Genomic DNA, 16,557 nt, shown 5'->3' on the forward strand with positions numbered 1-16,557 from the left:
TTTAAAGGATAATGACGTACAACAAAAAAAAAAAAAGAAAGACTAATTAACCTTTCATGATTTTCCTCTACTTTAAAGATGGTATCTAATATTGGGTTTCCAAGACCACAATCTCCGTTTGAAACTTATTTTTATCTCTTTTTGTCAATCACACTTTTCTTTTATCTCTGTTTACTCTTGTCACTGGCTGGACGTGAACTAAAACCAATAATTTGTGAATTAAAAAAAATGATACATTTTAATGTGTTAGAAAATAGCTGAAAAAAGCTTAATCTAACCATTATCTGGCACTTGATTCTCTATCGTTTACATTTTTTAATTTATAGCAATCGTGCAATTTAAAGTAAATCAAAGCACCGTAAAGTAATTAAAAAAATTTAAACAATTATCATTGGTCCATTAAAGTCATTACTTAATCATAAAATAACATTAAATTCAAGCTGAGTGTAGATGTTTTAATACATGTTTGAAACGTTCGTATTGTGGGGCCGTTAATAAGTTGACGGACGTCTTGTCTTGTGTGACTCATCCACTGAACACGGCCGCGGTCGTCCGCTATACATACGTGCAGAAATTCGGGTTAAGCTACAACTTCTATAACTTAATATCAAGTTAACTAATGCTTAATTTAATACATTACTTGACAATGATTCCGTGCTTTTGTATAAAATCTATATTTTTTGTTTATTCATAAGTTTTTCATTGACCTTTGGAGCTATTTTACTCCAAAGGTCAATGAAAATGAAAATGGTCTGGAAAGTTAACTTTTAAAGTCCATAAAAGTTTTAGTCGCTTTTGATATTAAGATGGAATGAATGTGGTTAGTAAAATAATAAGTAAAATCACTTGGTCCAAACGGCGATAGATACCGCACTGAAATTTGTACATTAATATGTTAATAAAATAATGTTTTTACGGATATGATTAATGCAACATTTTCCATAAATGTCGAACACAAACGATGTATACAAAATAATAGCGTAACGCGTTAAAATATTTGAAATACTCAGTTAAGATTGTTAATGTTAATTTTCAACTTTTCGAATCCTTATCTGTACCAAATATTAAAGCGATAAAAGCATATGCTGTTTTTTAATGGTCACAGCTCGGGTAAAGGAAATGGCGCAACGCGCGACCTACAAATGTTTAAGTTTGCTTTTTTGCTCTACCACCGATGGATTTGTCGCCCACCTGACCACTACAAGTTGTAATCACAAATGTATTCGACATATCGGTATGAGATTATTTATAGAAAATCGTGTTATGGCATCTTAATAAGAATTTTATTTATATACCTTAAAAACTAACTTTTAAGCTACACAAAATACTTGTAAAAAAAGAAATTTACTTTGTTACAAGGTAATATCTTTTTTTTTTTTGGTAATTCGTAATCTAAACCTCGAATGTCAACGTTGGAGTTCAACATAGTTCCATATATTACATGGATTTATGTTTCTCGATTAAAGAAGTGACAAACATCTCAAATTACGACGACATTGGTGTAAAAATAAATTATCTCAAATGTGCATTTTTTATCTTTATATTCTGCATATTATTACTGAATTAACATCAAGTTCATGTTACCGGAGCAGACAGAATCAGTAATTTATAAACCCTACTCATCGAACTAAGTCTTCAAATATACAAGTAATTAGTACACATGTGAATTTTTGAGCAGTATTCAATTTCTTCATTCTTTCACCAGTATTCAAGCATAAGTTAGCAAGATGGGTTGTACATATTCTTTGTTTGTACCTATCAAAGCTAAGCCGCTATAGATTACTATTCTTTTCTATATTTTTTATATTCAACGAGAGATAGACTCTATATATTATAGCAGATAGCCAATGAGTCGGAACATTTTACGGTTCAATATTAAAATTAAATCTGAAAACAACTGCTCTCAAAATTAATGTATAACTTAAAGAGTCCCATTTCATTGTTATTTCGATTTATTTTCCCTTGTAAATTCATATTCGCAATCATCACCCATACCCATAGGTGGGCACAGTTAATCAAAAAGTTAACTTCGTTAATCGTTAATTCGTTAAATAAAAATTTAACTTCGTTAATCGTTAAAGCGTTTAATTTAAGAAAATTTAACGCAAGTTAAAGTTAACAGTTAAAGTTAATTTTGGTTTATATTACGAATATAGGGCGCAAGCGGGAAATGGCCATACGAATAATCTCCAAATCATATGGACTGATTTTGTCAAGACTTTCTATAGAACTTAGGCTATTTTTTTTACTGCGCTTACGAAATCTCGGGCGAGCGCTAATCCTATCTATAGTTTAGTTATATAATATACTCAAATAAAATTTTGACGATTGGGGTGATGTACTACTGCCTGTACGATATTAATGACATAGCATGCACTAGTTACATACACTTATATACTTCACTGACAATGATGGACAATTGATCTTTTCAGTCATTTTTTTATCGACCATTCAACTTCACGGAATTAGAGAACTAACTAAATTTAGACAACACAAGTTTTCTATTAAACAGTGAGACATACTCGTATTATGGTAATATTCAAAAGAATATCAATCTCAAATCTCAAACAAAATGCAGTAAGAAGGGACATAAAAGTAAGTATGTTTAATTCATCTCAAATATAAAATGTCACTTATTTACTTCGGCCGACACCGACTGCGAAATAACAATAATTATACAATAAATGTTCCAAGAAAGAAGAGAACTTTCTTTAGAGTTTAGAGGGTTTTCATGACATTATTTTGTTACTTTTCAGTGCATTTTGTTTGAGATTGTTTTTTATGTTATTGTAAAGGTCACTTGTGCCGACGACATTTCATATATTAATTTTAGTATAACACAATTTAACATTATTTCACTAACATAATTATTTTATCTTTTTCCTCATTCTTTCTCGTTTTATCGTATACTTTTTTTTGTAAACAAACAAATTATCTTCGCTATTGTCTTTGTGCAGCGCACGTGCATCCCCGACCATTAGAAGGGTTGGGGCCATAAATCCATCGACTTCGTTATCGCATTCTGTGTGCGGGCTGTCCATTTGATCCTTTGTTCATATTTTTAAAATGCAAAATTATTTTTCGTTGACTATGAAGAAGCCCCAAAAAAAACAAACGACGGTAATAAACACCTAAATCCCTTTTGTTTTTGAGGAATGTTTATTGCGTGCACATTTCGTCTTCCGTATTTTTAAAATTATTTTTCATTGTTTGTTTCTTATCTACGCAATGACAAAAAATCTATCTATGTGTACGCTTTTTCAAATGAACCATAAACGATTTTTTTTATATTTTTTGCTGTCTTTAAACTTCAATATTAAAATAAACATTTTCGACGCCAACAAAGTTTAGTTGTAATTTAGTTACGATGTTGAAGAGTTATGCACACTTGATTATTTTGATTGCAATTCAACGCAGTGTTTATCTTTTTTACTAGATTTTTGCGTTTCACGTATAAGACAAAGTGTATAATTATTGTATTTAGAATAAAGTACTTTCGTACCTTATTTTGGTTTTATAACAAAATCATGTTCTAAAAAAAAGTGATGTTAAATAAATGAAAACCAGTTTTAATGTGAATAAAATGTAACATAGACTTTTCGAGATATTTGTGAAAATGTGAAATAATTAATAAACTTTGAAGGTGTCTAGCGCCTAAACTTCGCAATATTTGATAGAGGTAAGTTTGGTTAAATCGTCACTATTTTCTAACAAGGATTCTGCGGTACTCTTTTGATCACGTCTTTCCCGGCCGCTCGGTGTATTGTATAACCTACATACACTCGCACTCGCTCGTTCTCGTTCTCTCTCGTTCTCGGTCACCATTCGACTCGCCGACGGTCCCCGAACATAGCCGAACTTACGAATGTAGCCTGATGCATAATTTAAATAAAATGACAACACGTCAATAAGTGTCTATTGTTACAATTAACGGACTAAATTAACGGAAGTGAAATTTAACGGAAGTTAACAAGAGCGTTAACACTTTTTGAATTTAACTTAAAAGTTAATCCGTTAAGGAAAATGTTAACTTCGTTAATTAACGATTAACGGATTAACGAGTTAATGCCCAGCTCTGCCCATACCCATAGACGTGAACCTCTTGCGCCACACTTTAACACTGGTAATATTCATAGATAAAAATATTTACATGTTCATTAAATGAGTAACACGGTCATAAGAACAAATATACAACGTTGCTTGAGTCCACAGCTCGGTAAGTGGGCAGATATTCTAAGTAAGCGCGATATTTTCAGTTTGCTTATTGATACGTGACGATAAGTATACGACATACTTACGCATTTACTACATACAGCTAAATCTTTGTTTGGTCATGCTGATATGTGTTCGCGGATTCTTGCATTATCAATGGACTCAAATATGTTAGGTATGTACTCGAAATGCATATAACAAGTATTGTAAGTGCTTATTGATTTCATTTTGATAATGTACGTTATATTGAAAAAATGTGTTTAAATTTTAATATTGAATTTTAATAATTGTAATGTATGATCAAGTCTTTTGTATATCGTAATTTTGATACAAGAACAATAACTAAAATAAAATGATTTCAACACCCTAAGATTAAAAACATTCACAAAATCGGAACCACGTGAAGTCAACCTCCACAAATAATATACGAACCTATACATACAGGCATAATCGATCACGTATTGAGCTCGATCATTGTATTCGTCAGTTGGACCGTGAATCCTGTCACTGTCTCCCCCCCTCGTGTCCCCTCCTCACGTACCATCCCCCCTTTATATGTATCTCATTTACGTTTGCGCTTACGCAACAGAGTAAAGTCAGTGAAGTGTGTAATGCTAATTGATACAGAGGGTGCACAAAAGGAGCTAACAACCTAACTTGCGTTATACTGATTTTGGCACTATTACTACCGAAATAAATATTTGATCCTTGAGATCGATCCGAAGATTATTATAATTTACTTTGTATGAAGCGACTTACAAAGAAACAAATAAAAAATCTACTTACATGGTCTATGTTGTGTAGTGATTGCTATTTCGCTTAAATTTAGTTTCCCTTTAGATCGAATAAATTTGAACCAAATGGATTAAAAACGTTGTAAAAAAATTTATATCAAGGATTTTATTTTTGTCATGTTAGTTATTTATTCTATTTGAAATGTTTAATCTGGATAGTTCTTAGCTATACTAATTGATGATGATCACTTCTATTCTATTTGTATTCTTGGTTTACAATTTTTATTTATAATAATTTCCTTTGTCAAATCATTGCATACATTAACCGCTACTATTAAAAAGCATTCATGGTTTCGAATCAGAAATAGACAAACGAACAATGGACGTTGTCACAGTGAACGCGGCTCAAATGATGCGTTTAATATTATTTTACGCGGCAATCCGCCGGGTAATCTATTCCCATTTTATTGTACAATACAATAATTAAAATATATATTGATCTACTTTATCCTGTAATAAAAGTACTGTAGAAAAAAATACTTATAATTTCAGCTACAATTTAGTAAAAGAACTAAAAGGAGTACACGCCGACGAGCGGTACCTTTAGTCATATCAATTAATACGTGATAGAAATACCGTACCAAATGGACTAACTCGTCTCCTTCATACTTAATTGCTTTTATTATATCAATCCACAAAATAAAGATTTTTCGCTTAAAAATCGTTTGGTAGCGATTTCCCACACATGACACGGCGGACGACCAACAACAATAGTACCTCCACACGTTATGCACCGTGTAAATTATTTCGATATACCTAATATCTCCGATATTCATGCTTTCATGCAGCACGGGACCTAATGGAGTGTACACCAACCGTAAAATGAGCCCGTGAACAGGGGAACATACAGATTAGAGGTCAATCGAAGCTTACACGCCATTCATTAATAATTTCTATTATATACTGAGTCGTTTATTTATTACTTAAAGTAGCTTAGTGATATTTGTACATTAGCAATTGAAAATTATTAACTATTCTACCTTGCTGATATTTTTGGTTTAAATTTTATAAGACTAGAAATATTGTAACTTATTAATCAAAGTTAAAATTCACGAAAGGTTGCAGATAAGTTAATTAAATTAATTAAATTTTTAGTTTAATCACTAGAATTCTTAAATCTATCTAAGGATTAACCGTTACCGTAAAGAATGTAATCTCTGCTTATAGTGTAGTTTGAATTTTTTTAAGTATAACCGTGGGTTTCTGAGCCCAAAGTCTTTGTATAAAAAATATTATCCCTGTTATTATTTGACCCATCAAATTGGTAGCATGTCACATAATATATAAATAGTTATATATGTTGTTACTACGTGACAATGTCATCATTGCATGCGGCATACAAATTAGTTACTATATTTACCGACATAATATTACGTTCAGGTGGACGCACGCAATTTTTAATTCCATGGATTAAGGTATATAGTTTTAGAGCGGGCAAATTTGAAATGTATTTTAAAAGTTTGCAGACTTACATTATCGTTATTGTTATTCGGGTGGTGTGCGACAGTCAGTTCTCTACAAGTCATGCATTGAATATTTTCTTAGGATTACGTTCATGCAAATATTTTTGTTAGTGCTTTTTTACATAGTACTATGAAATCAAATTAGGATGAACATTTGTATAGAAAAATATACACAGAAAGCGTTAACATTTTAGTACATCGAATGATATGCAGATAAAATATTAGTGTAAAGCTAATTTTGTACCAAAATACATGTCGTAACAACTTTGCTTTAAAGTTAGCATTTGACAAAAGGGGTGGCTTAATTTATAAGTTATTTTTATTATAATGTAACATGTATTTTACAATCCTTATTTTTCTTCAATTGTGAATTTATTTTAAGGCCTGAAGTAAAAATAAATAATTATTTTTGTTTAGTAGTAGTAATGATTAATCTTCGGTCGGAATAATATTAGTATCCTTTGTGGAGTTTTGATATATTATTTGAAATATACATGTTGTATACTACGTTTCATATAGCTTTATCCTATCTTTCCTTTTCTAAATATTAACTTTAACGTGTTTAATCTTAGATGCCTTTCTTCGTTATGTTATTAAAAAGTTTCTAAGGTTTTTATCAAGTTCTTCGCTAATTTTGTTTTCTATTGATATGTATAGATATATTTGGTTGTTTTCCTAGTTAGTAAATTTATATGTTTACCTGCATCTGGCACCAGGGATCGAGAATACCACTGGATGGAGGTGCGCCCCAACGGCCGCCGCCCGGGACAATCTGCACAATAGATCATAATGTCATAGTTTCTACATTATGTAACCGGGACTGTCCACAACCGAAACACCTGTTCAGAGACATATCCTTTTGCATTATCAATAAAACACTGAGTTATATTTTGTACAGAAGTTTTGATAGTGGAAATGCATGGTTATACGACATATTTTAGAAATTAACAGGTATCAAAAAACAATTAAGATTTTATTAGTCATTGTCATCAGCCAGCCATTTTCCCTATGGAGGGTCGCCACAGTATGTCTGTTAGCCACCACACCTTATGTATAACTTCTTTCACAATGCATTCGTACTTTCTACAGACATCCTCAACCTTAAATTAATATTATTAATATTGAAATGTAGTTAAAAAGGAGTTAAATACAATTAACATTCTAACAGTTACACAAATCGAAGGAATGGCTGGATTGTGTCAGATGCAAATTATTAATTATTGTTAAAATTATAGAAATAGACGCACTGCGAGTTTTTGGTAATGTGAACTGTAATTTACGTTTCAGATACTTTTGTAATAAATAGGTTTACCATATTTTTAAATTAAACAAATTCTATTTTTTGACATTATTTCACATCAAATAATATAAAGTCGTGAAAGGTACATATATATTGTTGGAAAAGCTATATTTTAAAGCCATATTATACAAACAAAGCATAATAAATACACACAATAGTAATGAAATTCAACCCGAATAAAATTATATTCATTGAAATTTTTTAATAATATTCATCTGACATCGAATATGTCAGCGACCGATCGTGAAAACTGCCTGTTTGTAATTTGCCTAGGAAAAATTAAAGATTCGGCATATTTCACATGAAACGATTATTAGACGTGTTATATTTTGAACATATTAAGACACTTTGTAAAGATTCATTGACTCAATAGACTGTAATTTTTGTGTAACCAAAAAAAAAAAAATTCGGCTGCAACGGAGTATCGTGCATTAGGGGAACTATTAATAAAATGTCAGATTTGTGCATGAATTCGTTCAATATGAAATCTACCTAGGCAAATTACAAATGGGCAGCATTTACGATCGGACGGCGACATACAAGACACATAAAGCTAATATGCTAATTCGCTTCATCGGAGACGGTCTGACAGTGGGTTATGGTCAACAAATGATCACTAACTCTACCAGTTTTTTAACTGTATTTTCATTATTCATATTATATTCGTAGAAACGTCGAAAACTCAATATGTCGAACTGCAATAGGCGGGAATAGGCCACGAAAACGTTACTTAGTTAAAATATTCAAAAATTACTAACTTTTATAGTTTATTTAATTCATAAAACATAAATTCATTTAGTTTATATGTTTTTGTTTTTGTTTTCTTGTGTAGTTTACTTAACTCCTAACTATTCTAATATTGTTTAATGCCCATGTGTTGCCATATAACGATGCTTCTTGTTAAATCACTGAGCTGGGTCCTCGCGATACAGGCTGCGCCTAGTGTGAGGATCCTGGATAATTCACTGTATTTTTAGATGTCAAATAATAATTATTATTTTTTAATTTATATATATTAGTTAATTTTAATAAATTCCTCCCAACTAAGGTTGGAGACAGGCAGGCGACCGGCCGTAAAAACTGAAGCCAACACTTTAAGATTTATAAAACCTTGTGTGCCGACCCCACGTGAGTGGGAAAAGGCCAGGAAGATGATGATAAATTAAGAACTTTTATACTCTTAAATTACTTTTAAACTAATTTTAATGATCAGAAAAATATTGATTTAGTATTTTTCGTGGCCATACATTATCGTTAAAACTGCAAACGCTTAGATTCATTAATGAAACTGCTATCGGTCATAAATTTATCTTCGGAACATGTTAATGAAGTATACGAATTAAATTTTTATTATTTACACTAACTATAGCATATAATTTCTCCTATGAAAGCATATGTTTATTTATTTAAATATAATTTATTACATGACTTACATATATCCATTTTAGTGTTACAATCGCGCTTTTTCAAAGCATAAAAATGTTATTGAAATTTTACGATATGTATATATTTATTGAATATTGATATTATCTATTTTTATGTGTTTAAACGTAGATAAGAGGTATAGAATAAAATCGTTTTAGTTTTCTTTATTTATAATGTTTGATTGTCATTGAGTTATTTTATTCAGTCGTTGATGTCTTTTCTATGTAGCGCATATCGGATCCTAGTTTGAAGAGCTTAGATGTTATCAAGTAATCATTATTTAGAGGATTTTAGTAACATTATAAGATATAAAAACTATACTGTATTAATTATTTAAATGATCATGATAATAAAACTTTAAAACTCATTTATATATTTTAAAAGAAAAGTAAATAAATATAACACAAATAAAGTTTTTTTCTATGACTTTTAGCATTTCTCTAAACCCTTTGGATTTTTATATTAGAGAAATAAAATTAAATATGTTATTATAACAAAAAACTACTGTGAAAAATCTACTTTAGACACTCATTTAACATTTCATTAAAACATCAACTTGTTTTTAATCATATATAAACTTTATGTAAGTAAGCTAAGTTAGTTTTTAAAATATCTTTACTTGTGTTAAACGTTAATATGAAAATCACAGATATTTTTCTAGTATCGTTGCAACGGCGTTCGCTTATCAGGGCTCACACCGTCGGCGTCGGAAAAACACTCACTTTCAGGCCTGAACGAATACCACTGAATTCTTTAAAAAAATGAGCCGTATAAATATAATTTCCTTTGATACAATGCCTGAGACATATTAACAGCGAACTACTTTAGAATACTCGATTCACAACAGCACTTTCTACGGTGATTTTGACACAGATGATCACGGATAGCACTGGGGTCGTGGGGCGAGGTATTGAGGTGGTTACCTGGTCGCCCACGAGGTCCTCGGCAGGTGCGATGGCGCAGGCCTCCATTCCCGGCAGCGCCGGGCGGTAGCGGCGGGCGAGGTCGGGGCTAGCAAGAGCTAGCGGGGGCTAGCGGACGCAGCTAGCGGGCGGAGCAGCGCACGCGTGCGCGCTCTCACTGCGCGGGACCGACTGGCCGCCGCCGCCGCACTGATAGCCGCGCCGACCTCCGCGCGGGGTTGCAATGAAAGTGATTAGCCTCCTGCGCGCCTGATAACAAGGGATCATTCCCGTTCACCACAATTACAAACCGGGATTCACTGATTTACTGCCTAACATAGATAGACATAACTACATGAAGAAACTTGCTATATGTTTAGCTGTATAAGAGATCTTTTATTTTAGGTGGTCAATTATACTAGATTTAAATATTTATCACAGATTAAAGAAGAAACACATTGAATTCATTGTTTTACAAATTGTAGTATAATATTTTTTATTAGAAAATCAACCAACCGATTTGTCCCTGTAATTTACACCCGAAGGAGTTGTAGACACGTCAAAAACTTTTCATAGAAAAGTGTTTTTCAGGTTTTAATAGTGGTAGAGCACAAAACAACAATAACCGTAGCAGGAGTGTGTCGTTTCTACCGGTGAAATGCGATGACTACACAATTTTGCGTTTCTTCTGACAAGTGTGCATACCTCAGGCCAAATTGTAGGTTTCTTACAAGGATGTTAAGGGGAAGCGGATTTTATGGAGGAGAGGACGCATAAGAAATACCTATCTTTATGTGCGTCCCTCCTCTGTCATTTAAAGGTAGGAAAAGCATCTGTAAATCCGGATATCTATCAGATATATATGAAGCGGTTACTTCACCATTTTGGCTAATTCAGATGGCCGCTAGGTCGTTCTTCACCTTTACTATAAAAAAACAAGTTTTTTTTGTTTAGGAATAAGAAGAATGATAGATAATATACCTTGTATAGCTGCGTAGACAGTGGAAATCCTTGGTTAGAATTTGGAGATCCGTGATGGCATCGGTTAAGGAGTCGGAAGCTCGGCCTTTTCCTTAATTTTCTTGAGTATTTCGTTTCAACTTATAGATACCAACTACCCTCATACTACTTTGATAGTGGACAAATTTGTACCATGTCTTCATAAACCATAAACGGTTTACTTGATATCGAAGTAAAAGATTACTGTAAAATTTATTCATTTTCCATCTTGTTTTTTTCTGGTCTTGATGTATTTGAAAATAATCTTTACCATTTAAAGAAATCGATACAAATGTTAAAAAAGGTACATACTTTTGTATGTAGCTCTAACAAAAAGTAATCGGCGATTATTAAATATCTCAATCATTTTCCAACATCAATTATCGTTTCTTATCACAGTTAGCTCGTCAAGTGAAAACACCATTGAAAATTATTTATTTCAACTTTTCAAATAAGTACATACAATTATAATGCTTGTACTGTTTGTTTAAAGTTTAAAATGGCGTGTAGCTTGTAATGTAGAGGTGGATTATTGTTTGTTCTACCGTATAAATATGTGTAATGTCAGTGTAGGTATCAAGTCGAAGTCTTGAATGTTTGGTGTCTGCCTGTCTGGTCCGGCTCGGTCGGCTTTCACTGAACGCCGATTCACCGGCCGGGTCAGTTTTTCTTTACCCGCCCGCTCCGCAATACACATTTCTATGGAATAACTTTTTTTTTTGTATATAAACGTTTAAATAACGTTCACGACGCCTTTCTATATCATTTAAATTCAATACTATAATTTTTTTAAGTTAATTTTTTTTGCGTATAATTTTATTGTTTGTATTTATGTATAGATTATCTTTTTTCTTTGTTTTGAGGAATCAAATGTACTTTTAATCTAGTTCCATGTTTATTTTATTGATTTTTTGTCAGACATGAAATTTAATTATTTTAAAAGCTTAAAAGAATGATGATGAAAGATTTCATTAAGAAATAACAACATTTCTATAAATATGTAACTTTATTTAAGTAAAAAACATTAAGATTTAAGAGTAATGTGGGTATTTATTATTCTTTTTTTTAATGCTTCTAATCTAAAGTTGATTTACGGGAACTAAGGTGCATAATTTTTTTTTTTTTTAAATTAAAAATGATCATCGTCCAATCTGCACAACCTAATATTTTATAATCACCGTGAATTTCCACCGTCCAAACACTCGTACGAAACTTTTTGATATCCCTCTGATTTCCTAAAAAAAAAACTGTGATTATAATATAAATAATTAACAAAAAACTTTTATTGACTGCCTTTAAAAAGCTGGTAGATGCTCTCGATCACTTTTATTAAACATGTTTGCCTGATGAAATATTATAGCAATTACCACAAATGTAAAATATATACATACATATTCAGCAGGCGCATCAACTTTATCCGACTTGGTACGCAACAATTTTCTACTCAATAACAATAACCTATGGCATATCTTGACTTTTAAGCAATCAAAAAAAACTTGCAGTTTCTTACAAAGGTATGATTAATTAGATTTTAAAAATCCTTTACATTTTAAATTTAATTAAACAGGAACTTGCTGTTTACCTTTAGATATTTTAATAGCAGTATCTTTTATTATGTTTCTTCATTACTGGACTTCATATCAATATGAGATCATATGAGATGAGAAATTGGTGTTATGGGCATGGGTTTTCTTTAATGTCTTGCTCAAATAAAATTTAACCTATAGATGTCGTCCTTTATTAAGAATTTAATTTGTATAGTTTATCGTTAATCCATCGCGTCAAGAAAGTTCAGTGAACTTTAATATAAATTTATAAAAGAAATATTAAACTAATCTTAGTCAATTTCGTCTGGCAAAGATAATTTCTTGCTCACACATGTGTTCTGTTATCGCCTTATTGTGATATACCTACGTGTTTATCTATTCGTCTGCCAAGAAAATACCTACATAATTAAGACCATTCATCTCAGATGTGAAAATTATAACTTTAGGCGATTATCTTTGTTAGGAGTGTCAGTGGTTTAGAAGTTACGCTATAGATCCAGGTTCAACCCCGCCATATACCAATTTGTTTTTACTTTTTCGAATATATTATGTTTATCCGATATTGTTAAGGAAAATACATATAATAAATCTGCACATATCTGCGAAGAAATACAAAGATGTATGTGAATTCAACCAACCCTCACTGGGCCCGCATGGGCGGCTAAAGTCCGATCTGGCAGGTAGAAAATAAACCTTAAGAGATTGAAACAAGGTTTAATTTTGCATCACATGTTTTTGGAACGAAGTTCCTTATCGCGCGTTGTGAAAGGGGGCTAGACGGAAAAAATTCTTACGAAAAGTTGTCACGACACTTTTTGCTATAGTGTCTATGGCAACGACGTGTCAATATATAACGAAAATTCATAGGAACTTCGTTCCATCAGGGTGTCCCTTGACATCTCTCAAGTTTTTTTTAAGAAAAGTGTAAAAAAGACGTGCAAAGTGAAATTAAACCTTGTTTCAATCGTGTACAGCTCAATTTTAGTTGCAATTAAAATCTGCTGTGCTCTCCACCCCGCTCTTTTTGAATGGACCCTAAGATCTAGTCACCCCTGAACTAAGGTAGCCCATACATGAGCTGATGACATCTCTGTAACAACAATTATCCTGCAATGACGTAGTTAAATGAAAGAATTATAAAACTGTATCGTGTAATAAGCATATTACCTAATTTCAGTTCAATGTACTGCAAAGTATACTAAATTTTTTAGAATTGCAAATTGTATTCTTTTAATTTACGTTATCTGCTATAAGTCTATGTCAGCAAAAGAGTTCAGCGAATTGTGATGTGCGTATTTTTAATTACTGAATAATTTAAACTAATAGATATTACCTTACGAATATTAGTATACTCATACGTACGAATGTGTCGATTGATTTAAGGAATAAAGTAGCACTCATTGATTCCGATGTCTATCTTAAAAAGCATCGAAGGACAAATATCAAACAATCATTGGATGGCAACTAAATATCCGCGACCATTTGACACGAACGAATAAATGTTACTATATAGTTGGCATTGAGAAGAATCACGCTTAAATTTTGTATCATCGCTTTTATTAAAGAAGCAAATAAATTAGATATTTTGAACGATCGAAACTTGATAGTACAACACTGTTTTATTACTTTTTAAACTCTTTACAACATTGTTTACAACATGTTTTAGTTTTTTTCCCTACATCTTTATGTTATGTCATATATGTTAACCTCATTTACTGTTACATATTCGACATTATATGCAAAGAATATGGATAGTGTACATTCCACAAAAGATAAAACTGGAAAAAAAATCATACCTAAATTAATCTACATAGATAGTTTTCACCGACATATGTCGATATTGACATTATTAAAAATGTTACCATAAGAATCCGTGATTATATCAATACTATATTAAATGTAGAATATTAAATTGCTGTTCTATATAAAGTGACATTATTACTAGATGTTTATGGTCTGAATTAGACGCTGCGAATAACAAGGACACAAGACAGTGCACGTCAATTGCCACTTGATTGTTTATCGGCGCATTATTCTCTAGAACTGAACTATTTTCTTCTAACCGTGAGATTTCACTGAACCAGAAGAAAAAAAAAACCACTCTCATTCTTAACGACAAAAACAGAGATCACAATAAAAGTTTGTTTTATTTTTATTTCTTTTAAGAAAACATCACTGATAAAAAGTTATCCCATCTTATAAGTAAGATCAAACCACAAATATGAAATTTTCGTGTTTTTAAATAAAAATCACTTAAGAAGTTTTGGAGTTTACCCGAAAATACATCAAAAAACCACGATTTTTATTTACATACATATCACTCGTTTGTAATTTGTCTGGGCGAATTGTATATACAATGTTAGACTCCAGCACAACAATGTATGGTGCACGAATTGGCCGGATTGACCGGTGCGATACCACGATTACACAGAAGACAGGCGTGAAGTGGAAGCAATTCCACGTTTCGTCTGATGAGTGCGTGTTCCGGGGGCCTAATTTTAGTTCTTTTTAACTTCCCACCCTTTTCTTATAAGGAAAGGATGTTAAGAGTAAGTGGATTTGCCGGAGTAGGGGACGGAGATGGGAAGCAAAATATTCTTTTTAAGTGTAATGATATATTATATATATTTAGCGATCGAGTTAATAACTTCAATACGTCATATGCGGAGTCTTTAAATTGTTTTCTAGACAAATTACAAACAGGCGGCGTTTACTATTTGCCAGTGACATGTACACGATAACACTACATTTACCTAGTTTTTACCCTTTCAAAATAGGAACGCGTGTGCTCACTTCACACAAATCACTGAATAAATAATCCTGTTTGCTTTCAGCTTATCATTAACAAATCCTTTACACCTTATCATGTCAATAATTATGTTTTACTTCACTATTGTGTGGTGAAAGAATATTCTTGATGGAGATTAAAAGATTGAAGATTGTGCGCAATTATATAATTGATACTGCGTTCATAAAACGATGCGTATATTTTAAAACGACTCAAATTTGTTCATTACTTTGCATTACTTTAGTTTCGTTAATAACATTTTAAGACTAAAAAATGTCCGAATGTCAAGTGTCCGATTTAAGTTGTAGTATAATATGAAGGCTTCTCTTACAGTACACTTGTAATGAAAATTGCATTACATTTAAAAAAGTCTAATGATAAAGCAATGGGTAAATAGCTCCGTGAATGAGTGAGTCACCATCATGCTTGAGATGCGAATTACGATGCGATGCGATTACAACGAATTCTTTTGAAAACTAACACCAGCGCCCTAAGTAAGATATAATTACTAATATTATAAATGAAAATGTTTGTATGGATGTTTGAAGGTATCTCCAGAACAGCTCATCGGATCTTGATGAAATTTGGCACGGACGAACGGTAGAACATCGGGAAGGACACATAGGCTACTTATAAAGATTTTTTTAATACCACGCGGACAGAGTCGGAGGAGACAGCTAATTTGCCATATAACCTAATACAGTCGAGCCATGATAGGCGGTAACCTCTATAAACAAGAGTTATTGTCAAGTGACGACCTTTATAAACGATAAAAGTATCACGATCCCTTGGACTCTCGCTTATCCAGGTTCGACTGTTCATCTTATTTTCTAACTCTATATACTCTGTTTAAAAGATAAATGAGTAATTCAGATGATGAATCAGTGTATAGTATTTTCTAACACAATACTGAAGTAAGAGTGTTATCGATCCATTTCATATCGTAGGAGCACGTTTAAAGCGTATACTATGACGAATTAATTTCATTTAAGACGTGAATTATTTTCAACTATAACTTCTGCCTTTTTTTAAACCACAATACAATTTTATAATCAGTTCGTTGATCGATTTTGTTTGTTGATTTTTTCGAAAAATTTTTAGTGTCTTATTTAAATATTTTGCAAATG

General features: G+C 32.0%; 1 protein-coding gene across 2 annotated transcripts in view; it reads right to left on the reverse strand.

Moving 5' to 3' along the window:
• LOC106719901 (dendritic arbor reduction protein 1) overlaps positions 1-10,275 on the reverse strand; it is a 55,937-nt gene extending 45,662 nt beyond the window's left edge. Inside the window, exons 1-2 of one of the 2 annotated variants that reach the window (XM_014514379.2) lie at positions 10,118-10,275; positions 7,170-7,241 (exon numbers count right to left, since the gene is read on the reverse strand). In XM_014514379.2, the coding sequence (XP_014369865.2) occupies positions 7,170-7,241; positions 10,118-10,165 (120 nt within the window). In that variant the 5' untranslated portion in view covers positions 10,166-10,275. The remainder of the gene's footprint in view (positions 1-7,169; positions 7,242-10,117) is intronic. The other variant, XM_014514380.2, reaches the window with a different exon arrangement.
• Between the last annotated feature and the right edge of the window lie 6,282 nt (positions 10,276-16,557).

The sequence above is a fragment of the Papilio machaon genome, chromosome Z (genome assembly GCF_912999745.1).
Source record: "Papilio machaon chromosome Z, ilPapMach1.1, whole genome shotgun sequence".
Lineage (NCBI taxonomy): Eukaryota > Metazoa > Arthropoda > Insecta > Lepidoptera > Papilionidae > Papilio > Papilio machaon.